This window comes from Protopterus annectens, chromosome 9.part0 (assembly GCF_019279795.1).
Source record: "Protopterus annectens isolate FY-2018-M chromosome 9.part0, PAN1.0, whole genome shotgun sequence".
Taxonomy (NCBI): Eukaryota; Metazoa; Chordata; order Ceratodontiformes; family Protopteridae; genus Protopterus; species Protopterus annectens.
Window position 1 is genome coordinate 1,282,328,906 of NC_056743.1, and position 27,234 is coordinate 1,282,356,139.

Sequence of the window (27,234 nt, forward strand, 5' to 3'; positions counted from 1 at the left end):
TCCCTATAATAAACCCACTCCCCACTTTAATAATGCAGAGTTACTACTAACATTACTTCAAATCAACAAACACAAGCATATATGTATAGCCTCCCTTTATATTCCCCCAGGTGATAACATTTCTACACTTGAAGACATCCTCTCCTGGCTCTCCAATAACATCGGTAATGAAACTATAATCCTAGGAGACATGAATATCAATTGGGCCTCCATTCAGTCTACCTCAAATCCACTTAACATTAACCTCTACAACTTCTCTCAGCTCATTAACTCTATAACACGCCCCTCAAAAAATCCCTCCAGTGGCAGTATCCTAGACTGGATCTTAGTTTCTCACCCCCATTACTTCTCCAACATTGGTACTCTTCCTGATCCTCTTAGTGACCACTTACCCACATTTACACACCGCCTCCCTTCACCTCTTCATCATACCCATAATGTTATTACTACTCGTAACCTAAAAAACTTTAACCCTACAGCTTTTTCTAACTCTCTGAAAGCAATAAATTGGAATACTCTAAAAACACTTCCTCTAGATAATGCAGTTGCCCATTTCAACACTACCTTCTTAAACCTCCTAGACCATCATGCTCCACTAAGAACAAAAAGAATAAAAACCAAAACTGCCCCCTGGCTTACCAAAGCTACACTTACTACAATGCAACACAGAGACAAACTCTGGACACACTACCAGAAAAATAAGACCCCCCCTCCTCTACAGTGAATACAAAACACTCCGTAATAAAGTAAAAAAGATGATCACCACTGATCGACAAAATTACTTCTCCTTACTCCAAAACAACAATAAAACTAACCCTCAGAAATTCTGGAAAGGCATCTCCACTCTCCTAAATCCCAGTAAACCAGTCACCCCCACCCCAAACCCAAATGCTCTTGACATAGACCTGGCTACTCAATTTAACTCTTTCTTCATTGATTCTATTTCCAAACTAACCTCATCTTTCTCTAACATCTCCACTCCCTCTAAATTACCCCCATCCTCATCCACTCACCTTCCACCACCATCCAAATTACCCCCACCCTCATCCCTTCACCTTCCACCACCATCCAAATTACGCACACCCTCATCCACTCACAATCCACCGCCATCCACTAGTTAACCCCCTCTCCCATCTTCTCATTCTGCACCCTCCAGCTCCTATCCCGCTCTCCCTCCCTCCTCATCACTCCCACCTCCAAATACCCCCTCTTCCCACTCCTCACCTTTCTCTTTAAAACCCATACCCACCTCTACCATAAAAAAACTTCTTCTAAAACTGAAACCAGGTTCAAATGCTCCTGACAATATCCCTTCACAATTCCTCAGCATAGCTGCCAAAACAATTGCCTACCCCATTAGTATTTTAATAAACCATTCTATCCAAGAAGGCACAGTCCCCCAAATTTGGAAAAAGGCCTTTATCATACCCTTACACAAAGGAGGCAATAATAACAATGTCAATAATTTTCGTCCCATAGCTATCCTGTCTCCCATCTCTAAACTCCTTGAAAAGTGTATCCAACTACAACTCCTACCTTACCTCACTGATAAGGACCTATTAACTCCCACACAACATGGTTTCAGACCAGGCCACAGTACTATGGCTGCCCTCCTCTCCTTCCTGGAAACTGTAAACAAAGCCCGAGACTCTGGTCATATTGTTTCTACCCTTCTACTGGATCTCTCTAAGGCCTTTGATACTATCTCCCACAGTCTTCTTATAGCTAAACTCTCTAAGCTTAACCTATCTCTCTCTTCTCTGAACTGGTTCTCCAGCTACTTATCCAACAGATATCAAGCAGTAAAATGGAAAAAGGCCACCTCCTCATTCCTTAATACACCAACTGGTGTTCCACAAGGTTCCATATTAGGTCCCCTCCTCTTTAACATATTTATTAATGACTTTCGTAACTCTATCCCATTCTCTAACATCATCCAATATGCAGACGACTCAACTATTATTTGCTCTGCCACTTCTGTCCCTTTACTTCTAAAGCTAACTCAAGATGCTTTTTCAACCACTGAACAATGGATGAAAAATAATCATTTAGCACTCAACGCTTCTAAAACCAAATTAATGGTATTTACTCCCTCTAAAGTCACCCCTTTCAACAAAAACACATTTTGTATCACTAGTCATAATAACACAACTCTGGAACTGGTATCAGAGACAAAGCTACTTGGCGTGCTAATTGACAATCAGCTTAAATTTAATTCCCACATACAACTAAATATCAAAAAACCCCATCAAAAACTAGGTATGCTCTATCGACAAAACCGTTATCTTACACCCACCACTAAACTCACCCTCTCTTCATCCTTTCTCATACCTTCCCTTCTCTATGGAGCTCCACTACTAACTAATCTACAATCCTCTCTGAAAACTCAACTCTCATGTTGTTACAACAAAATTGCCAAGTTTGCTACTAGCCATAAGTCCTCCACCCACCATTGTTCCTCTCTCCATAAACTAAACTGGCTAGAACACCTAATCACCTTATCTATACCCAACTCACTTTAGCACACAAGCTCATTCTCAACCCCTCACTCTGTCCCTCCCTCTCCTCTGCCTTTAAAATGCATCTACCTGACAGAGTACTATGATCCAACAACCAAAATCTTCTAGAAATATACAAACCAGCTCACCCCCCAGGCAAACACCTTCTATCCTTTAGTCTAGCACGACTCTGGAACTCCCTACCACCACACATTCATGCTACCCCTACTTACTCTATCTTCAAAAAAAATCTTCACTCATACCTAGTATCCCAGTGGGAATGCTCCAGCTGCCACCCCACATAACTCACACTGCAAAATTTCTTTTTCTCCCCTTTTTATCAACAGTGCTCCTTCTAACTTCTCCTCAAACTCATAAACTGTTGTTATTTACTTGCAAACTAGATATTATTCTAGTCTACACCTCTTACTTAAACTTTCTATATATTAATATTCCTGTATATATCTTGTAATCATTCCTTAAAATTCTGCACTACTTGTTCATTTATCTAAAACCTTACTGTTTGCAATGTCTGTTCTTGTCTAATCTAATTGTATATTTTCAATCTATGTCATATTGCTATATTAATTGGTCTGCGCTATATTATAACACATGTAAACTTATTATCTACAAAATTTTGTAACCTTGATTGTTTATGGAGCTTTTCTCCCCAGGACTGCATTGAAAACGGGTTCACTTTGGCCCAATGGACTATCCTGGTAAACCAACTGCAAATAAATAAATAAATAAATAAATTCATCATACAGTTGATAATCCAGTTATAGCTGTATAAGTTTCCTTGGCTAAGAGTGTTATGCAGACAGCTAATTCTGGTGGGTGTGTTCCCATAAATGTCTCTTGTGCTAGTTTGGCTGGAGACCATTCTCTTTCAAAGAATGATGAGGAATCTGCTGAGGACAATGGTGATTTCCTATTTGGCAATGAGGCCAGTCACTCAGATTCTTCAGAAGGTGAACCAGCTGAAGTACAAACAAGGTGTTCTCTTTTCCTCAGATGATTGCTAGATTTCGTGATGCCTTTGCTTGGTAGCAGTCTGGAACTACCCCAGAGCTAGACAGAGCATATGACATTATAGAGGACAAGATGCCCAATTCTGTGGCTATCCTTCCTCTCTTACCAGCCTTAGAAGATGATTATAAAGCTGCCTGCAGGATACTGTATCTATTCCAGCAGTCTCAAAAAAGGCTCAGAGAAAATATAAGATCTCCTTGTATATGACACATCTCTTTTCTCATTTGACTGCTGACCCAGCTGTGGTCTTGCCACCTGCCTTCTCAAATAATAAGTCTTTGGCGTCATCTTATCAAACTCCCCCTGATAAAGTGGGAAAAATGGTTAGATCTGCAGTGCAAAAGGATGGTTTGTTCTAGTAAGACAACCATAAGAATGTTAAATTATCAAGGCTATATTTGAAAATTTATTTTACAGTGTGGTTACAGTTTGGATGATTTTGTTACATCTTTATCCACAGAGCAAAAGTCTTATAGGAATGAAATTGTTTCTAATCTGACTCAGGTTTCAGAACATGCTTTGAGTAGTATGCTTGAAGATGCAGATGCAGTCTTGAGAAATGCTCTTTCTTCTGTTGTACTAAGATAGTATGCTTGGTTACATAATCAGAAATTCTCTGAATTAAAAGCCGAAATTTTGAATACACCTTAAATTTTTATTTGGTGTTTGGGATCTGTTACACAGATTCTGAAACAGTGGGATGATAGAGGCAACTTAATGCATGGGGTATCTAAGATGTGTCATGCATCCAAGTTCTACCCAAAGTGTCTTCCTTCAAGGGGCAAAACAAACAAAAATCCCAGCCACCCAAAAATCAGGGATCGAAAAGGAAATGGCAGGAGCATAATTCTTTGAAACCAAACAAGAGGAGTTCCTTTCTGAAAAAGGATCAGCCCTCTGTAATGGAAAGATTTTGCCGAGCCACAGAGCACCACAACCCCCCCCCCCTTCCTTCTCTTCTTATTTCCCACAGGCTCTTTCTCAAGCCTGCAGCCTGGATGCATATAGACTCAAACAAATGGGTTTTGAGAATAATTTAGAGAGGATACTCTTGACAGTGGATAGAAAATCCTCTCCTGTTCAGAGGGACTCCCACACACTCACCAGACCAAACAGAGCTTTTTCCTGTAGTGCTCCATCACATGGTAGAAGCAGGGGTCATAGAACTACTGCCTGTGATAAACAAAGGCAAAAGATTTTACACAAGAATCTTTTTTGTCTCCTGGAGGCCTGTCCTAGATTTATCCTTTCTAAACACCTTTTTAAAAGTTCCAAAATTCAGAATGCTCACGTTCCAGTCAGTCCTAGCATTGCTTCCTGATCACTGTTTCATGGTGACTCTAGATCTTAAAGACACTTGCCATCATATTTGTATTGCTCCCAGTTTCAGGAATATTTTTTAGATTTACTGTATCTGGCTTACTTTATCATTTTTTGAATTACCCTTTGGGCTAGCGACCATACCTGGAGTACTTACAGAGGTGTCTGGTTCCAATAGTTACCTGTTGCAGAACCTGAGGCATCCACATTTTTCCTTATTTAGAGGACTTGCTGATTTGTGCAGATTCTGTATCCAGGTGCTTAGAGTCCTTAGGAAAGGTCACATCCTGATTTCCCACCTGTGCTTCAAATTTAACAGTCTAAAGTCCTTCCTCACACCCTCTCAATGAATTGTTTCCTGGGGTGTTGGATAGACACATTAAAATGGAAGGCCTTCCTGTTTGAAGACAAAGTTCTGACATATCAGGGCATTTTCTTGGATTTTTCTCTTTTAGACATGGCCTCAGTAAGATAGTTCCTCAAAATTCTAGGCATCATGGCATCAATAATCCTCATCCTCATGATACCAGTAGCCAGATTACAAATGACAGCGAAGAATTGTTGGATGCAGTAAATTCCTCCCTTGGATTTCCAGGTACTGGTGCTGGTACTGAGACTTGTGAAACAGGAACTGCAGTGGTGGAGAGATCAGCTGTCTGTGAATTTAGGATTTTCTTTCTCTCTTTTTGTCTTCAGAACCCAGTCCAGTCTCTCCAGATGGACTCTTCAACGTTTGTGTGGGGAGTAATTTCCATGGAAGTTCAAGTGCAAGGTTTTTGGGGTCCTCAGGACACGCTAAGCAACATAAACTTAAAAGCAATGCTGGCAGCGATTCATGCCTTAAAAGTTTTCCACTACTTATGGACTACAGCTCCTCTTCTAGTAGTCACAGAACAAGCAAGGTGGTACATGGTCATACCCTGTTTGCCTTTTGGCAGAAATGGCTAGGGAGCTGACTGTACAGGATTCTGACTGTTCAGACCTTACACATTCCATCAGAGCAAAACAAAGTGGCAGACAGACTAAGCAGATCATGGACAGACCCTCACAAGTGGAAGCTCCATGTAGAGGTCTTCCAAGACTTGATCCAGATGTGGGGGACAACTGAAGTAGATTTGTTTGCCTCCTTTTAAAATAGACAAGTGACAAAAATCTGTTCAAGACATCCATACAGCAATTCTTGGAAGATAGACGATTTATCATTTCCATGGCCAGGAATACTCCTTTCCATTGATTCCCATGGGTCTTCTAAAGATTAAAAAAGAACTACATGAGATCATTGTAGTAACCCCATTTTGGCCAAGGTAAAGTTGGTTCTCCCTTTTAATGGAAATGACCAAGGTCAATTACCACACGTTTTCTCACAGACTGGATCTACTCACACAACATCAGGGGCTTAGAGCAAATGCAACTGACAGACTGGATGATTCTATTTTTGATACCCTTTAGGCACTTGTTCCATGAGGATGTGCAACAGGTACATAAGAAGGCAAGGAAACTTGCAACTAGAAAATCTTACATTTACAAGTGGAAGAGATTTTCTAGGTGGTGCCTATCCACAACCTGGAGGGTTTCAACCCCTCTGGTTTTAAAATATTTGTGTGAACGTCTTAGAGATGGTTTGTTATATGCAGAAGTGCAGCTGGCTCAACTAGTGCCCTGTGCTAGTGCCCCACACCCTCAACCTTTCAAGAGAAGAAGAAACTCCTGGATGCTAACTGGCTGGCTCCATGCAGACAGAACCCAGTCCCTCTGCCCCATCCAATCAGGTCCTGTTTCTGCACTGTGCCCTCAACCCTCCTTACTCTCATTTTAGTTAAAAGACAAAAAAAAAGGAAAAAAAAAAACTTTTTTTCTCTTCATCTGTATTAAGCTTTTTGCTACAAATGGAGCAATATGTATAGTTTTTAATAAACTTAGTGTCAAACATACTGAAGTCGACTTCATGAACTGTCACTCTAAATAGAAAACAAACATAATTCTATGCAGGTGTAAACCTCCACAGAGGGTGTTATATCCCCTGCTGCAAACTGTAAATTGTATATTATGACAGTCATCATCGTCATACCTTGTGATAAAGGGAATTCAATTGTAGATTCCCAGAGTTGATGCTAAAATCTTTGAAGACCTGATCTTCATCCAATCATATAATACTCATATTAGAAGTAATGAGAATGATTTATTTGACTCAAGACATTTTTATTTCATTTATTTTTTTTTATCTCATTTGACTAGCTTCAGTCATCCTTTACTATGCATTCACAAACTCTGTCTGGCCATGGTATTATCCTTCCTCATCTTTTCCTTTTTGTTTTTGCTAACCAGTAATTTTCCCTCAAAGTATTCAGTATTTTTAGGCCCGTATCACACCTCAGTGCTATCTTTGCCAGTTATATCCAGACTTTTGATGGTGAAAGTCTCTCAGCCATTTTTTTGTCTATCTGCGTGGCACCTATGGCTACACAGCCCTGTTTCTAGCCACATGACCTGCTTTGATGATGGGTCAGTGAATGTCATCTGTCATCTTATTCATATTATTCACTTGGACTGCCTTCCTGTCTTTCTGCCTTTTCTTTGCCATCCATGACACAAGCAGATGTTGATATCAGTTGCAAAATCCAACACACAGAAAAGAAACTATATTCAGTAGTACCCATAATCCAGGATGAAAACGCAGCACTTATTTATCATAGACCATAAAGACCCTATTACCTTGGTTACCCCCTCCCAGTGGAGTATCTGACAATGAAAATCTGTAGCTGAACCCAGGCCACCAGCACATTCATTTTATCTGTGCTTCATCAGGTTGATTTCATTTGCAATCATCTTGCAAAGTCAGATCAATTAAACAAAATATTTTATTTGAGTAAGTTTTAAAAGAACTCTTTAAGTTATATTTCTGAACATTAACTTTCACTTAATGAGATTTTGGAAACTTTTTAACCTGCAAGGGAATCAGCTTTGTTTTGTAAACATTGTATATTTGAGGTGGTGGGCAGTACAGCAAGGGTATGTAAAGTGAATTGCTTTATACATGATGTGTAGTGCAGCTTTCCAATGTCAGTCTGAATTCAGTTGTTGACCACAGCTGTCAAGTTCATTTTTTTCTTCAGTGAAAATGTTAAGTCATTGGTGCTTCCTTTCATAGAAACATGCTACAGTATACAGACATTACATCACACTGTCTGAAGATGAGTAATTTATCTGCATTTATTTGGGACATAATATGCATGTTTGAACAAGGTGTCAGACAAAAAAGGCACATTTCTGACATAGAATGCTATTATGTTTTCTAAAAGAATGATTTCTGATGAAACCTGAAAGTGTAACTTTTAAATGTATGACAGCCAACACAAGCTAATGTTGCAAAAATGAATCAGTCCAAAAGTCAGAAGCTTGCCCATTCCCTATTCCTGCTGCAAGATGCACTTCCTACTTACTGCTTCCCCATGTCTTCTTTAGGAAAGTCCCTTGCCATACTTACCTCTGACTACCCTCCTTCCTGGGTGTACAGCCTGTAGTATTAATACTTTCCTGTTAAGCTTGCAATTTGGTACTGCAGTTTATAGCACTTGTAAACCTGCTGAGGTTGAGGGCATTTCTATTTTCTCCCCATGTCTTCCATGACTCCCACAAAATGTTTACTGTGCATGGGCATGTATGTGAACTCAGATAACCTGATGTCCATCAATCTGTCTGAAGTCTTAGCTTCTGCAGGTCCACCTGTGATCACTAAGACAACAATAGTGTGGCCAATATCATATAGCTGGACATACTGCTGGTTGCTCTCCCAGCCTGATTATCTGCTGGCTCAAGGCTTTTCTTGTATTGAATGCACTAGCATCGCTGTAGCAGTATGCAGAAACAAGACAACTGATAGTTGCTTAGTAAACATGCAGCATATGTTATTGTTATTTCTGAGTAGCAATGTGCAGAAGGCAAAGCAACCTAAAATTAATTTATATGTATATATGTATTTTTTTTTTAATTAAAGGTGGCAGTGGAGACAAGGGCTATTATTTCCTGGATGGAAAAAATCCCTTTTGTCCTAGGAGCAAACATTCAGGGTGGTGAACAGGCTGTGACTTACCCCTATGACAAACCAAGACCGATGTACAATAACAGGAATAGAGGAGAAGATGATGAGCAAGACGAATTCATTACAGGCAACAGTGAGACTCCGGATAAGGCTATTTTCCGATGGCTGGCTGTCTCTTATGCATCTACTCATCTCACCATGACAGAAACGTACCGTGGGTCCTGTCATACTGATGATTTCACTACTGGAGATGGAATTGTCAATGGTGCAAAATGGCGTCCTATACTGGGAAGTGAGTACAGTCACTAAGTCACTCTTAAAAGGTGTAAGTAGCATGTAATGCTTGAGGGTGGATAGATTCACTCTGTACTGTACAAGGTGAAAAGCGTATAGCAATAAAAAATTCTAGCTTCAGAAAATATTGAATGAGCAGTTTCTGCAGAAACAATGTATTACTGGTCTGGGTTTAAGTCCATAAGTATGATGATTTTTTTTAAAAGAAGACTGACCAGAATTACAGGGGAAGAATTAACAACACTTATGGAAGGAGAACAGAGCAATGTTGAAGTTGTTGGTGGACAGAATTAGCAAATTTCTGTCAGCATTCAAAATGAACAGAAAAATGTAGGCAGTCACTGTTAGTGGTACAGAATAATTACTTTGTTTATCTCTGCACCCAGACCCTTAGTAATGATTTTTTTAGATGTTCATCATTTGATCAATGCTGCAGTAGCTGTAACTATATGAGTTATATCCTGCACAGAATATAATAGCCGTCCATCTCTCACACCATTGACATGTCGAGTAGAGCTGGAGAATATTAGTGGACTGGGCACCAAGCTCTTCAGAGCTTTCCTGCCACCAAAGAGCACATCTCTTGTGGGCTTTGGAGGATCAATGGCTGGCTAGTGTTTCTTCATTGCTGAGCAGATAAATTCCCTTTGGAGAAAATTCCTCTACATTTTGTTTTATGACAGAAACATTACTTTTTTCTGTGAAACTGTTACTAGGAATTTTATGTTTATTTGGTGGCCACATGACTTACCAGTCAGTTGAAGTCTGTGGTTGTGCTTTTTACTTTGATGTAAAAACTTGTTAAAAGTAAAGTTTAATTTTGCTGTGTTTTTGTGATAAAATTTTTATGAAACTGTGTTTAGGGGGTAGGGTAAGTGTATGTTGTGCTTTTCACAGAGTTTTTGGTGGAAAAATACTTTATTACCTACCTGTTTTACCAACTGTAGCCACCATTGTTTCCCATACTTCAGCCTTCATTTTCAGCTTTACCATGGAATAATTTACCTTTTCATCAGTTCTTCCTTCTTCCAGACACAAAAATGAGGAAAGTTTCCAAATATTTTGCCCCATCAGCAGGCTACAAATTTGCCTGTGCTGCAGATGGGCAACTCTGCTGTGGCCATTTTTGGTCCCTCAGACCATTCATCTTTTTCCTTGGCTCCATCTGGTGAAACCCCTTCAGTTTCCATAGTCTGGGAGTTAAACACTTCCTGTGAGGCTGTTGGAGTACCCTTGGTGGGCAATGGTGAACTACTTTTGTCGGTCATTGAGGAAGGAGCAGGGAATGCCTCTCTGTTTAGCCAGACTGGAATGCCTGTCTGCAGGGATGAAATGCCTGACAGCAGTCAGTCTGCTCCAAATGAAGTTCCTCCTCCTCTGATAAAGATAGGAAAGTTTTGATAGCTTTGGGAGAAAAGTTTATACTTCTGCCACATTTAGTTTTAGAATTCTTAATTGTCAAGCAAAAGTTAAAGTTTATGCTTCCATCACTTAATAATATGCTGAACATTATAGCCATTTTTCTCTCTTCTGAGGAAAAGTCTTCTATGAATAAGCTTACTGCTTATCTATCTCAAGTAATTAAACCCTCTTTGAAGTGTGTTTATGATTCAGATGCTGCCTTTTCCATAGCAGCTGCTACTGGAACTGTTGAGAGAAGCTTTGTTTGGTTATGTGAGCAAAAATCTACCTGAGGATGTTAAAGCTGAAAAATTCTGAATTCTCCTTTAGAGAGTTTGCTTTTGGATATTCTGCTGCTGAGATCCTGAAAAGTGTTTTGAGATAGGTAAACAGATTCAAGGGTTAGTCAGATAGATTTTTCAGTTTTCTGCAGGTTTGTTAAAGGTTTTATACCTGCTTCAGCACCCATTATAAAAAGCAAAATAAGCAGACACAGCAAGCTTGTGGTAAGCATAGATTTAGAAACAATGGCAGTGGGCTCCAAAAAGAAAGGAGGAGCTCTCTAGAAACAAGAACAGTCCAATAAGTCTGAATGACTATCTGCAGAAAACCCCACTCAATCCCCCTTCCTATCCTGATAAGCCTTTAAATCTTCCCCAAAATCTGACTCTCCATTTCCCTCTTTAGCAGCAAATAATCTCATACAAATGGGTTCTGAGAGAGGTGCATCACAGATACAGATGGCATTAGGAATCCATACCCCCTTTTCAGGGGATTCCTCCTCATACACCAGATCAAACTTCTTTTTCCCCTCCTGTCATTCATCTAACTCAGTGGGGGGGTCATAGAAGTTGTCTGTCATTCTCTGATATGGATATGTTTTTAATCAAGAATATTTCTGGTACCAAAGGAAGAAAAAAGCATCCTGGAGACCAGTCTTAGATCGTTCCTTTCTAAATCAGTTTTTGAAAGTTCCAAAGTTCAAAATGTTGTCCCTTCATAATCTGTTACCTCCGATTCCCCTTTTAAGTTTAATAGTAACTCTAGCTTTAAAGGGTGCTTAATATCACATTCCTGTAACCACAGATATCAAATGCTTCTTAAACGTTTTGTGTCTGGATTATACTTTCATTTCTCTGCATTACCCTTTTGTTTATCCACTGGTCCAAGGGTATTCACAAAGTGTTTAGCCCCGGTGACAGCCTATTGTAGACCGCAAGGTAATCATGTTTTTCCATATTTAGACCATCTATATCCCAGTCTGTGAAGCAGATCTAAATGAGAGATTCTTGACACTTTGAAAAAGACTCTGCAAAGACAAGTTTGTTTGTTTCTTTCGGCTTTTCCCGGTTAGGGGTCGCCACAGTGGAACTCTGGTCCACTAATGATTGGCAGTAGATTTTGACGTGCTGGCTTGCCGGGCCTAATGCACAACCTTCAATGAAGGAACGCCCATTCACGCATGTCACCACACAGAAGACGCTCTAACTGAGAATCGAACGGGCAACATCTAACTGTGAGGCGACAACACTACCACAGCACCACCACCGCAGCCTACTCTGCAAAGACAAGTATGTCATCTAAATTGTTCTCTTGCATCTCTTAAGCTGTGCAAAGCGTTCCTTAAGGGTACTTTTCTACTCAAACTACCTGTTAAGGATCCCACTCCTCTTTGAGATATTGCAGTGCTTCTACAGACCTTGACACAATCCCCCTTCTGAACCAGCGGCTAAAGTAGACTTAAAGTTTTTTATCTTGAAAAAAACATTTTTCTTTTTGCTATTACATCAGTTGGGTGAGTATCTGAACTCTAGGCACTGTCTTGTAAGGTACCATACTTAATTTTTTCATAAAGACAAGAGTCTCTCTTCAAACCAACCCTTCCTTTTTACCAATGGTAGCATCAGAAAATGTGCTCAGTCAGTCTGTTCATTTTTCCTTTTTCCTTTCCCAAATTCTCTAATAAAAGGGAATATATGCATGTACATAGACAACTCAGATTCTACTTCCATAAAACGAAAGCTCTCAGAAAATCTGATCAGTTGTTCATCTTGTTTTCAAAGGCAAAATTGGGTCAAAAGTAACTTTAGCTAGATGGTTCAATAATTGTATTTTTCATGTCTACGAGGACCTTACCAAGACCTCCAAAGTCTCATTTCACAAGACCTGTTTCCACTTCTTCCACTTTCTTATCAAGAACTTCAACAGATAACATTTGAGTGGCTGCCCTTGGTCCAGTGCTCATACTTTTATTGCTCTTTACAATCTGGATATTTTATTCAAGAGACAGGGCAACATTAGGTTCTGCCATCCTCTGGAATATCTTTCCATAAAGACCACGTTTAGTTCAAGTAGCATCCCATTCGTTGAGGAATATATAAAAAAGATGGCATCAGATACAAAGGTTATGTACTCATCATAACAATTTATCTGTATTATCTGTTTGCATCCTTCTTCAACCTCCCTCCCTCCATTCCTCCTTTCATTAATGGAAGATTTATATATGTTTTTCTTGTATGCACTGATGGGTATTCCCTATTGGTCATTCTCCTGTTTCAACTCCTGATTTTCTACTATATTGACTCTGGTACCTTGTCATTTATCTTTCTTTCCCTTTTTGAATATTATTGTTTGTAGACTTTTGAATTCTAAGACAAAGGGAGCAAACTTAATCTGAGGTACTACAGAGTTTGGAAGGGATTATGGGTCAGGGGAGGAGCTTGAGCTATAGATCCTAAGGCAACACGTATGTATTGTTATGGTGATTACATTTTACCCTCCTCACAGGATTCTTTTTCTGGGGAGCCTCCCAAATGCCTGAGTTCAAAGAGGTTTTCTTCCACAGGGAAGAGCAGATTATATCTGGATCTGTTCCTGGGTTTTTCCACTCACTCCAAGGCTTCAGCAGGGAAATTTCTCAGGATATTAGGATTCATGACATTCAGAATTCTCATGGTTCCTTTAGCCAAGCATCACATGAAAAAGATTCACTAGTACCTAAAATATGTATGGTCCCAACATCAACATCCCCTGATAGTCAATATTTCTATTTTAGAATTTGTAAAAAGGGAACAGTTTTATCTTAATCCAAGTCTCCCGTTTTCATTTCTGGCTCCAGCATAGTCTGCAACTGCAGATGCTTCTGTCTTTGCTTGGGGAGAAGTGTTTATAGCAGTAAAAGTGCAGTGCCTGTGGAACAAAAAGGACTGATCAAAGCACATAAATGTAAAAGAGCTATTAACAGTAATAAATGCTCTCAACTCTCTGTCATTTATGGTCCCCTGGCATACTTTAAGTACAAGAAATGTGGACTAAGCAAAACAGTAATGGGGGACAGAGACCCAAATTCAGGGTCAAATTGTAAATACTGCTCTAATAAACTTCAAAGTTTGCTAGAATAACAGATTTGTGTTAGCATACATTTTTGTCAAGTTGATTTGAAGTTACTAACATGGAAAACATGGAAAACTGATTTGTTTGTTGCTTTGACTTCTGCAAGAATGATGAGTTTACCTTATCTCATTTTCCACTGAGGTAGGGTTTCCGTGACAACTAATCATTCACTAATGACTAAAGTGATGTCTGAGTTTACTTAGAGCCAAGCTATCTATCTCCCTGTCTTCTTTCCAGAAATATGAAATGAGGGAGAAAGGATTCTTCATACTCTGAATGTCCACAGAAATCTTAGATATTATCCTGACTGAACTAAAAGCTTCAGAAACTCTGATCAGTTATTCATTTCTTATGATGCTAAGAAAAAAGGACGACCTGTGTCAGAGCAGACTATTTCACTGCTGTCCCATGTTGTCCCATACTATCTCCTTTTGTTATACCCACCATAAAAAGTCAATTCCAGGCAGAGTCAAGACACATTCTACTAGGGCCTTGGCTTCATCAGTGACTTTTTGGAAAGGGGTGGATTCTAAAGGTATTCTAGAGGCAGCAACTTGGTTCTGTGTACATACTTAAACAAAGCACTACAAACTAGACTCCTTTTCCAGGCCTAGAGCAGGATTTGCTAGGAACATTATCTAAGGGCTTCTTGACCCTCCTCCTTCCTCCTCCCAGTCTGTATAAGCTATGGTGTTCTACTTGTATAGCTAAGGCTATTGCAACAGTGATCAAATGATGAACATAGTACAGTTGTGCAAGTAAACATACCGTAACAGTAGCTGTCCGAATGATAAATGTCTGCTGAGTTTACCACCAGGATGTTTGTGGAGATAGCTGTAGACTGTATCACTATAGAGTGTGCTGTATAAATTATACAGTATTTTATTTATTTATTTATTTAATTAATTATTTGCCATGTGTTAACATAGTAATTGAGCTGGCCTATTAACACTTTTTAGTCATGACCTAGGCACCTTTAGTAATACAACAAATACAAATAGACAATAATGGTGTAATCAGACAATTTAACATGTCATTCATCTAACAATGAGGAACTTAGTGAATAAACATTATATGACACATTTTTATATAAATACATTAATTTTATCTATCTATCTATATAGCTATTATATATATATATATATATATATATATATATATATATATATATAATTACCATACATCGAATATATCCAACATCGAAATGCAAAACATTGATGCAATAAAGTCCAAAATGCCTATGTCAACACACAACTACACAGGTGCTGAGATACACCCTCAGCACCTGGAAACTTTAACTTCAAAAAAAGAAAGAAAACATTGTATCTGATGTCAATTTTCATTCATTGCTCAACAATTGGATTTGGATCCGAACCTCAAATTCGACTCTGCTGTTTTTTACAGCTTGTGGCCACTAGAACTCTCGAGCATCTCCCTGACCCACAATGCTCTACCCCCAGCATACCTCAGATCTCATTTGCCACTTTCGCGTTCAGACATGGTCGCTTTGAGCTCTTGAGCGTTGGTGAAGTTAATCAGTTAAGTGAACTTTTTAGTTCCTTGTCTACAGTTTCTTTCTTTTCTTTTCTTTATATATGTATATATATATATATATATATATATATATATATATATATATATATATATATATATATATACATACCTATAAATTCCCTATCTACACTGATTGTGTATTTCTTAATACCATTGTTGGTATTTATTTCTCTCCCCTTCCTTTTCATACCATTGTTGGTAGCTTCTCCCCTTCCCTTTTATACCATTACTGGTAGCTTTTTTTTTTAAAAATATCTTTTTCTATCTTTCTTTCTTCTTTTAGATTTACAGTGTAAAATGGCAGAAAAGCTTTCAGGCTTTAAAAAAATGTAAGCAGTGTGAGCATAAACTTCCCTTGTCTGATTCACATGATCTGTGCATTTGTTGCTTAGGCCGTGATCATTTAATAGTTGACTGTGACATCTGCAAGTCATTTAATTCTCAAGCGATTGTTGAACACAAAAACAAGTTAATTCTAAAAGGTCTACTTTCTACAACCTTTTTGGAGTCACTCACTGGGGTTCAACCCCCTAAACAGGACAAGAAAGAGCACAGGAAAAGGCCATCAGATTCATCTGGATCTTCTACTCCATCCTCGGATCCGACAATGCAGCCAGCTCGAAAACTGTCTAAAAAGTCAGATCCAAAGGTTAAATCTTCAGATCAGTCGGCATCAGATGTCAGATCTGCTTCCTCAGATCCAATAGCATCAGATCTAAAGGACTTACCCCTAAGAAGGTATGCATCATTCTTGGATCCTGTACATTCCAGAGTGAATTCCCCATTCTTGGAGAGACACTGATGTTCCAGGTCCCCATCAATAGCCTCATCCTCTTGTTCTTCCAGGAGCCTGATGTGGACAGGAAGATGAGGAAATTCCTTTCAGCACAGAGTTAGATGGGAGTTCTCCAGGCTCCTATCCCGTCAGGGTCAGAGACCTTTATTAGTACTACACCGCCCATCTCAGCTCCTTCACCAATGCGACCCATGATTTTGCAGCCCTTGGAGCCAAGTCTTCTGGGACCGTCAGTGTCAGAGCCAAAAACTGCTGTAGCTTCAGCTCCAGTACTTTCTCTGAGTGCACTGGCTCCAAGCGAGTTGGAACCAGATGACAATCAGAGCCAAAGCGTCATTGTTGGATCTGAGGTGTTAGAGTTGACTTTGAAGTTGTTGCAGCTGTCTCTGCCCCTCAGAGCATCGACATTGGCTAGAACGGCTCTGACTTCTGCCTTGGGTGGACTGCTTTTAGGTCAATGGGAGCTGATGGTCTGGAAGCATGACTGCTCGGCTCCATCGGCCTCCTTCTCCCCAGATCACTCTGCCTTTGAGGTGGCAGAGAGAGTGTTCTCTGCATCTGGAGGATGAACTGTTCCACCCTCCTCGAATCTCCCTTCTGGATCCCATACAGCTCTGTGACTTGAGCCTCTTCATTCTATTCCACAGAGACAGCTGGCCCAAGGTTAACAGGCTGCCCAGCAGGAAAGAACTTGCGGAACAGAGTTCATGTGCTCATCCCCCTAAGAGAGAGTCCAGGCTATTGGATAGATTTGGGAAGCATGTATATGCTGCCTTGACCTTTGCACTCAGATTTATAAATAATCTGGCACATTTCACCAGGTTGCAGAGGGACTTGATTAAGAAACTCCCCAAAAACCTCTCTGGGACCAGTACTTCTGAGCCACAGAGCTCTGTTGCCTCACCATTGGCTACCCTACAGTTGACCACAAATTCATCCATGAGGCTCATTTCACATGCAGCTGAAGGTACCTCTAGGGCAGTTGGTTCAGTGATTTCCATTAAGAGGCATGGCTGGATACACTTGTGTTATTTTGCAGAGTTCTTCAAGTCCTCATTCTTCAGTGCACCTTTTGACTGCAGTTCATTATTTGGCCCTAAGGTGAAGGACACACTCTCCAGGTGTGAGCAAGATGGAAAGACCCTCTCTGCAGTGAATGTACATTTTTCCACCACTCAAAGAACCTTCTCTAGGAATCAACAAGGTAATTGAAAGACTTGGTTCAGAAAGCCCCAGGGTCCTTTCCAAGATCCATATGGAGATAGTTCCCCCCTGAGCCAGAGGGGGGAACTCAAATGGAATATGCCACCTGTACAGCAGAGGAGGCCAACAGAACCAGGGGTCCAGAGATTCCTTTTCTGACAGACCCTGACAGTGCCTGCAGGCTGTAAGGGTTTAGCTATCCCTGCACCAGATAGCCTGTCTAGACATTACAAAAGATATGTTGGGGCAGAGGATTTGGCTATCCCTGCACCAGATAGGCTATCTAGACATTACAAAAGATATGTTGGTGCAGAGGATTATTTCCAGAGGTTATATAATTCCCTTTTCCCTTCCCCCCTCTCTTAACAGTAAACAAAATTCCCAATGTCCCACCCCATCAGAGGAAAGCAGCAGCTGTAGAAATAAAAAAGCTGTTAAAAAAAAAAAAGTCATCCAAGAGGTCCCCCCAGACCGCATACAATCTGGATTTTACTCAAGATTCTTTTCAGTGCCAAAGAAAACAGGGAACTGGAGACCAATTTTGGATTTTGGCTCTCAGCAATCTGAACAAATTGATTCAGTATACAAAGTTCTGGATGGTTGTGGTTCAGACCATTTTGCCTTTCCTGCACAAGGACGATGGGATGTGCTCAGTAGATCTTCAGGATGTGTACTATCCCATAAAAATGAACAGGTGATCCAGAAGATACCTAACCTTCCGGCTGGGAGACAGTCATTACTAGTTCAGAGCTCTGCCATTTGGCCTCACCAAAACCCCCAAGGTGTTCACCAAATGCATGGTAGTAGTAACAGCTCACTTGAGACTACAGGGATTCTAGGTGTTTCCATAGTTGGATGACTGACTCATTACCACTATGATCAGGCATCTTCTGATACAAGCTCAAGACTATGTACTTCAAATTTGCTCTTATCTAGGGATTACCATCAATCAGAACAAATCTCAGCTAGAACCAACTCAGACTCTAGAGTTCATAGGGGCTTTGTTCAATGCAGTGTCAGGAGAAGCTTCCCTTCCTTTACCAAGAGCTCAAACTATTTGATTTCAAGTCAAAAAGATAATTCAGAATTCTTCTCTATCAGCTCGATTGATTCTGCAAGCCTTGGGATCAATGTCAACTGCAATAGTTCTGGTACCATTAGCAAGATATCATATGAGAATTCTTCAATGGCAACTCGGTGGTCTATTCTACACCAATCAGTGTCCACTCAGATCAGAATAATTCAGGAATGCAAAAAGTACCTATTGGGGTGGATGCATTAAAATCAACTATTACAAGGTCGTCCCTTTATTCTCCCCCAGCCCAAAGCCATAGTGATCATGGATGCTTCCCAGATAGGGTGGGGGGTAGGCACTTTTTGGGAAAGACAGTCCATGGCACATTGTCCTCCAAAGAGGCCAACACGCATATCAATGTCCTGGAAATAAGAGCAGTTTTTCTAGTGTTGCAGGCTTTTCAAGACCCTCTCTCTTCTGGAACTGTTGCGATTCAGACAGACAATATGTCAGTGGTGTGGTACATCAACAGACAAGGAGGGACCAGGTCATACCCCTTGTGTCAAGAAGCTGTGAGAGTGTGGCAGTGGGCGATCTCATTCAATCAATTTCTGATAGTAATGGATATTCCAGCGAAATCCAGTGTGATAGCAAACAAGTTGAGCAGGTCCATTTTGTTACCTCATGAGTGGTCTGTCAACATGAAAGTTGAGGAAAAGATATTCCACCAGTAGGGCCAACCTTGCTGCAACCTCTTTGCATCCTGAGCAATAAGTGCAGCAGGTTCTTTGCCCTGATCCCCCTGCCAGGTGAATCACTGAGAGATAAGGCTCTTCATGACTGGCCCCCTCCCCCTGGTGTCCTCTCTGTGTATCCCCCAATCCCCTTAACCCCAATATTCTCCAGAAAGCATCTCAACTGAAGAGCAAAGATATCCTCATTGCCCCTTATTGGCGTTGGCAGATTTGGTTCCCCTTTCTTTGGACTGCTGTAGTTCACCCTCCATGTATTCTGGATCCAATTCCAGACCTCCTGTCTCACCCGACAGACATAATTCACCCAGACATATCAGGCCTAAAGCTGACAGTATGGTTTCTCCACTTTCATTGATAGCCAGGCAACCTAGACTCTCCTCCACTGTCCATAATATACTTTTATCTTCCCATAAAGCTTCCACTAGAAAGATTTACAGAAGTAAATGGAAAAGATTTGTTTTTTGGGTGCAGCAAAAATATATCAACCCTTTTTCCAGCACCAGTACATAATATTCCTGAGTTCCTGAGTTCCTGACCTCAGTCTTTAATGAAGGGGCTAGTTCATCAACTGTTAAAGTACTGTGATGATGTGAGGTATTGCCAGCTATGCCAGAAGTAAGGTAGTGGATGTGACATATGTCAACACAGCTAGCAATTTTGTAAAGAATTATATGTCATCTGTTTATCTAGCTGATTTGTACAGATGCTTGTGTTGAAAAAAAATATTTGTAAAGCTGCTTGTGTTAAAAATGTACCAACAGTGTATTCTGCTGGAGAACTTGGCTTGTACACTCGTCTGAGGACTCAACTCTACAGCTGTGCCAGTGGGAAGTCTCACTGGGTCTCTGGAGGGAGAGAGACAGAAATCCAGACCCCAGACTGAGTGTGTTCCCTGTGTGCTTTTAAGGGAAATGTTTTTTGATGCAGAGATCTGCATCTGGAAATATTGGATGTATCCATTTTTGTTCCAAGTGAACGCCCCTCTACAGTGTTAGTGGTTACTAGCTGCCATTTCAAAAATTTCAAATTTTCATATAGGAATTGACAGTTCTACCCTAGCATCCTCAAAACTTTTTAAGGCCTTTATAAGGGGTACCGTTCTTCTGAGATGACCTTTTAAAGATCCAACTCCACCATCTGATTTAAATTTAGTATTACAAGCTTTGAATCAATGTCCCTTTGAACCAGCAGCAAAATGTGAACTAAAGTTTTTAACCTTGAAAACTATCTTCTTAGTAGCTTAACCTCTGTTCAAAGACTTTCCAAACTTCAAGCCTTGTTTTCTAAGCCTCCTTATTTAATATTCCATAGAGATAGAATAGCACTATGAACCAATCCTTCCTTTATTCCTTGGTGGTTTCAGAATCCAACATCAATCATTCATTCTTCTTTCTTCCTCAACTCCCCTCCCACCAACCCCCAAATTTTTTAGCTATTAACTTCTGGAAGAACGAGAAGGTTATAAAGGACCACTGTTCCTTTGGTTGACCTGCAGGTATTGGTTCCTTTTGTCAATGTACAAATTTCTCATCTAAATATGTAAGCTAGCAAACAAGATTGAGGTGCATTAGGGAATAGAGCATCATGGGTAAGGGAGGACATGAGTGGCCACAAGCTGTAAAGAATTGCTGAGTCAGATCCGAGGGTCAGATCCAAACCCAATTTTTGAGGAAGAATGAAAGTAGACAACACAGATGGAACATTATGGTGAGTACATAACTTCTTTTTTTTTTTTGTAGGGGGCAACCCCCACCCCACTAATTATATATACTAAGTCTGAGATTTCGCAAACATGTGGTAAGGGCATATTCCCCGACCCCAGAAGTTGTGCAATGTCGACCAGCTGCTTAATCTATCATAAAAGGTCGACTAAACAGCTGTTGACCAGTGTGTATATATATATATATATATATATATATATATATATATATATATAATATATATATATATAATATATATATATACACATATATATATATATATATATATATATATATATATATATATATATATATACTTTACTTTTACATGAGATTTCTTTTTCACAGAGTCACCATGGTGGCGAGACCATAGACCATCGACTTCGGAAAAGGACATATAAAAAAAAAACAAAAAACACAACAGACACTTACCTCCCACACACCCCATAACTTAAATATCTATGGTCTCGACCATGTGAAGAAACTTTGTGAATGTGTGAAGGAACCCAAGGGAATATATATATATATATATATATATATATATATATATATATATATATATATATATATATATATATATATATATATATATAGATATGTGTAGATATATATATATATATATATATATATACATATATATATATATATATATATATATATATACATATAGAGTTAGGTATAGAAATAGATGCACACATCAATAACCCCTTTTTTTTTTTTGACATAGGGGGGTTGCTGCCTTCAACAGCAGTGACAGTACTGTAGTACCAAGGGTCATATCACCTGAGTGACAATTTATGTATTTATACATGAATTTACTGTATAGGTTTACACATATTTATATATGATATAAGGCGTTGACACAGTAGTGATTAATAAGATATACCATGTACTAATGCACAGAGGAAGAATTGCACAGTACTTTAGTTGGGATCTTGAGAGCAAGTGCACTTAACTTTATCATGTTAAGTGTTCATTTAGTGCTGATCTAAAGGCCTTAAAAATGTTGGTTGTTTTTCGCTTAATTCGGGATTCCATAGTGTTGATCCTGGTCTTGACTGTGGAAGGATACTACCATTCTGTCACCTGTTTCATTCTGTACTCATTTATTTTTCTTTCTGGAGCCCTAGTGTGAACATTCTTCCTTGTAGAACCATAGGATGTTTAGCGTATCCCTGATCCCACTTGTAGTGATTTGGTACTATATTTCCATCCTACTTCAGAAATTGCCAGAGTGAGAAATAATTAGATGGATTCTAAGCCTCCTGCAGGAAAAGGAAAGTGCGTCTACTGATTTCCTGAGCTTTTTCCTAACATGATTCACATTTGTAGCATAAGCTATACCTGTACCATAAAGGACTAATTTGGTTAGAAATTAAAAATAAACATGCTTTTATATCACAATATATGCCATAATAATGCTCCTACATAGATAATTTTGTTGTACAATTTATTTTATCCCAGAGTGGATTGATGATTCTGCCATGCTGACACAAATTTGTTTATTTCATCTAAAGGTTCTTTTTCTCACAGAGCACACTGTGTCTCCTCAGTATGATTTTTTTTTTTTTTTGGGGGGTTGGTTTTTTGCTTCTAATTGTTCTCTCCATTTACATAGTTTAGAAGAAATTGAGCTAAGAGAAATGTTTCTTGATTTAGTCGACATAGATAGACATATTAAGATCAATGAAAAAAACAGACTGCAGAAGATCAATAAAACCAAAAAGTCAGAAGTTTGATAAAACAGATGAACACAATAATTAGGACTGTCCATAGAGATGCATGTGTAAACAGGACATGTTACTGTGCAGCTAAATTAATAACTAACTGATAAAGTTCTACCACAAGAACAGGAGAAATTGAATACCATCATGGAAGTATCAAATAGAGAAAACTGTAAAGCAATTAGGACAAGACGTGTCACTGTTAGAAGAATACAGAAGAGGGAACAGATCAACAAAAATACTAAGAAAGATAGACGTGATAAAAGCAATGCTCAGTATTAGAACGGAGCAGGCTCTATCATGCACTATTGCAAATAACAAACTAAAAATCATAGCACAGGCAGAAAAATTTAGAAGATACAGAGATAAATATAAAGGAAAAGTACAAAATAAGCAATTTATTGATGACCCAAAAAAAGTTTTATAGAGAACTGGGAAACAAGGTAAAAGGAATTGAAATACCACCAAAAAAAGAAGAAATGGATACAGTTTGGAAAAGTATCTGTGAAGATCCTGTGGAACATAACAAAGATGCTAAAGAAGTAAAAAAAAGAATAAGAAGTTTAAAGGTACAGGATATGAAATGGGATGAACAGCCAGAGAAATTGAAACAAAGTTAAGAAAAGCCTCTAATTGGAATACCCCAGGCCTAGATGCAGTACCTAACATTTGGTTAAAAGTATTAAAATCTTTGCATGAAGATTTAGCCATGAGTAAGAACTATTTATATGCACACCCTGAACAGACACCAACCTGGCTAACAACAGGAAAAATAATGCTCCTACTTAAGAGTGAACCTCCAGGCTACCCTAAAAATTATAGACTAATAATTTGCCTTCTGATTATGTATAAACTATACATGGGAAATGATGCCGACAGAGTTTATAGTCATTTAGAAGAAAACTCAATTATGCCAGTAGAACAAAAGGGCAATAAAAGAAAGTCATATGGAACAAAAGATCATTTGTTATAAAGTCATAGTGGAGAACTGCAAAAAGAATCTAAGTATGGCATGGATTGACTATAAAAATCATTTGATAGTATCCCACATTCATGGATAAGAGTGCTTAAAAATGTATAAGATACACCCTACACTGATCGACTACATTACAGTGACCATGAAACAGTGGCAGACCACTTTGCAATTAGGCTATGATAAATGAACAATTATTATCCCAGGGATAAAAAGTCAAAGGGGGATATTCCAGTGTGACTCTCTGTCACTGCTGCTATTCTGCCTTGCCCTTAAACTATTAAGCTATCTACTTTACAGCTTAGGCTATTGGCTCCTAGAAAACAACAGTGTAAAGACTTGTCATCTCTTTTTTGGATGATTTGAAACTGTATAGCTCATCAGATGAGGAACTGAAAGCACAACTGCAAGTAGTCAAAACTTTTTCAGATTATATAAGAATGTCATTTGGTCTTGATAAATGCACAAAAGCAACCTTTAAAGCAGGAAAACTGTAGCAACAGGAAAATATCTGTTTGGGACAGGAATGCGATATAAAATAACTTGAGCAAGAGGGAATGTATAAATATTTGGGAGTTGATGAAGGATCAACAATAAAACATGAGCAAATTTGAATAAAACTTAGTAAGGAATACTTTAGAAGACTTAAATTAATCTTGAAAACAGCATTGACATCTAGGAACAAAATCCAAACTATAAACCAATTTGCTCTTCCTGTCCTAACTTACAGTTTTGGAGTGATTGACTGACCCCAAGAGGTGTGTTGGATGGGTTAGACAGGAAAACAAGAAGGATGCTTCATGCTCACCAAATGATTTATAAAAAAATCAGTGCATACCAAGATTATATATTCCCCATTCTGAAGGAGGGGTGGGCCTCTTTGAAATTGATTAAATGTATAGATCTACAATTGTGGGACTGCATGCATATCTGCTGACCTCAAAAGACTCAAACATAGTAAAAGTTTTGAAACATGAGAAGAATAAATCTAAGATGACTTCTCTGCTTTTTCTAGCAGAAGCATATTAGTGTCAAGCAGGAATGGAAATCAAACCAGAAGTAGATAAAAATCAGGCAGCAACTGAATGTGACAAAAAACAAAAGAAAGAATATAAGATGAAGAACCAAATGAGAAGGCAAGAAATGTGGAAAATGCATAAGTATAGTTGCAAGTGTAGAAAACTTCTGGAAGAACCTCATGTTGATCAGGAATGAATGCAGGAATGGTTAAGGGGAGGCAAATTCAAACCAAGACATGTGTAGGCTTTGTAAAATCAAATTGAAAACAGTCACACACCTTGCTACTGGGTGTGACATACTAATGGCAGAAGGACTGTATACTGAAAGGCATAATAATGTGGCAAGACTGTTGTACTGGGGATTGTGCAAAGATTGTGGTATTGAAGTGGCTGAAAAACACTTGAAACATGAGTCACAAAGCATCATAGAAAATTATGTTTACATCACATGGGATCACCCATTACCAACAGTTCAAAAGATAGATGCTAGAAAACCTTCTATAGTGGTCCATGAGAATAAGACAAACGTAGTATTGATCAATGAAATCATCATACCCAGTGACTACAGTGTCTTGCATACAGAGGGACACAAAGTCATAAAATATCAGGCTCTGCAGGCAGAAACAAGAGCAATGTGGAAGAAAGATATTCAGACAGTTCCAATAGTAGTAGGATCAACAGTCTTACAAAAAATCTACAATCATATTTAGATATGTTATCAATACATGTAACCCCATACAAAACACAGAAGGAGTCATTACTGAGCACATTGCGGGTGCTGCGAAGAGCACTTTCGGCTGACATCAAAGATTGAAACAATACTAATTTAATGAACTTTAATCATACTTTGACTTAGGAAGGGGGTCCATTTCTGTCATGGTGTTAGTAACCCAAAAGATTTGGAGAAATTAAAAAGTTAATGAAATCCTGTAAACATGAGAAGAAAAAGGTTTAGGAAGAGGAGGAGACAATGAGATGGGCTAAAGAGAAATACATAGGCAAAGAGGGTTACTAATGTGGAGCATGACTATAAATGATGGGCCTGGGGTGAGGAAAAAGGTCTTTGAAGATGACACAAAAAGTCAATAAACCTGTTGTGTTAGGCAGTTCTAATTGGAGAGAAGGAAACTTTAATGATCTAAGGAAACTTAACAGGTTATTTTAATTGAAGGGAATGGTATGAAAGTCAAAACTGCTGCTGATCACAAAGAATGAATTGTCCACCTCTTAATTTTTATAATCATGTCAGAAGAGGTCAGCCTGGGAAGACAGGGCATGTATGGATGCTAGTAAAACTGATGACAAAAATAAAGAGAAAAGAAGCATACATGGAAAATGTATAGTCCTCAGAACTTGAAAAGGTATGCAACAAGTCAATAACAGTCCATAGTATTTCATTAGTAAGTAGGATGGTATAACTAGATCGGAGAGTGGTCAAAGTGGTTGCCCACTAAAAGGATAGAGCCCAGTGGCCTCACTTCTATTCTGGAAGAGATAATGCCAAAGACTGTACATGGCAGACTGCTGAAGTTTGTGAAGGCTAATAGGATGTCACATATAACAGAGGTCTTACCATGAAATTCAGTTCTATAACTGGGTATGTATGGAACTGGATAAGAAGAGCATCACAGATCTAGTGTATCTGGACTTTTCTAAGGTTTCCGTAACTATACCTCACAGAAGACAGACCCAGAATAGGTTGAATGCACTGAAAAGGTGAAAGGTCTGTCAAGTAAAAGTCAGTGAGAAGTTGAGTGTGGCAGGTTTCAGTGATGGAATCAATGTTGTTTAATATATTTGTATCATGCATCTCACACACACACACACACACACACACACACACACACACACACACACACACACACACACTTGTCTGGAAATCAAGTTCAGCTTATATTCAGATGATACAAAGCCTGCAGGTCAAATATGGAAGGTGGTAGTGTCTAGAACATCCATAAATGGTTTGTGTTTCAGGAAGACAGGTGACAGCAGGGAGGCAATGTGAAAAAAAATTATTTGTATAGCTATGTCTACATCTTTATGTCTATAACTGTGTATATATATGGGATCGCATGCTCACTCTCACTCTTCACTGTCAGTGGGGGGGATTACTTACTCGTCATCACTCTTCACTGTCATAGGTTCATAGGTGTTTACTAGGCTAATGAACACAAGGGCCTTTTTAAACCTAGCCATGCATCCCAAATCTCTGACGAGTTCTGATACCCTTGATGAGTGTAAGCAGGTGTTTGTGAGATGAAACATTTACATGCAGGGGCCTGGGAGATGAACCATTTATAGGTTGCCTGTGTCCATTAGAGACATAGGTGCCAACCCATGGATGAATTTCTTGTTCCCCATCCAGTTGTCAAAGTTGCACTTAAATTGGGTTTGGGTGGGGCTCTGCTTCACATGGATGGGGAGCTGGTTCCATAGATGGGGTAGTCTCTGGGATACATACCTGTCTCTCCCACAGGTCCTATTTATATCACAGGCAAGGTTTAAGTCTTTCGAATGG

General features: G+C 39.1%; 1 protein-coding gene across 1 annotated transcript in view; it reads left to right on the forward strand.

Annotated features, from left to right (window-relative positions):
* Positions 1 to 27,234, forward strand: part of LOC122812004 (inactive carboxypeptidase-like protein X2) — a 730,993-nt gene that overhangs the window by 571,985 nt on the left and 131,774 nt on the right. Inside the window, exon 18 of the mRNA XM_044084217.1 lies at positions 8,845 to 9,181. Within this exon, the coding sequence (XP_043940152.1) occupies positions 8,845 to 9,181 (337 nt within the window). The remainder of the gene's footprint in view (positions 1 to 8,844; positions 9,182 to 27,234) is intronic.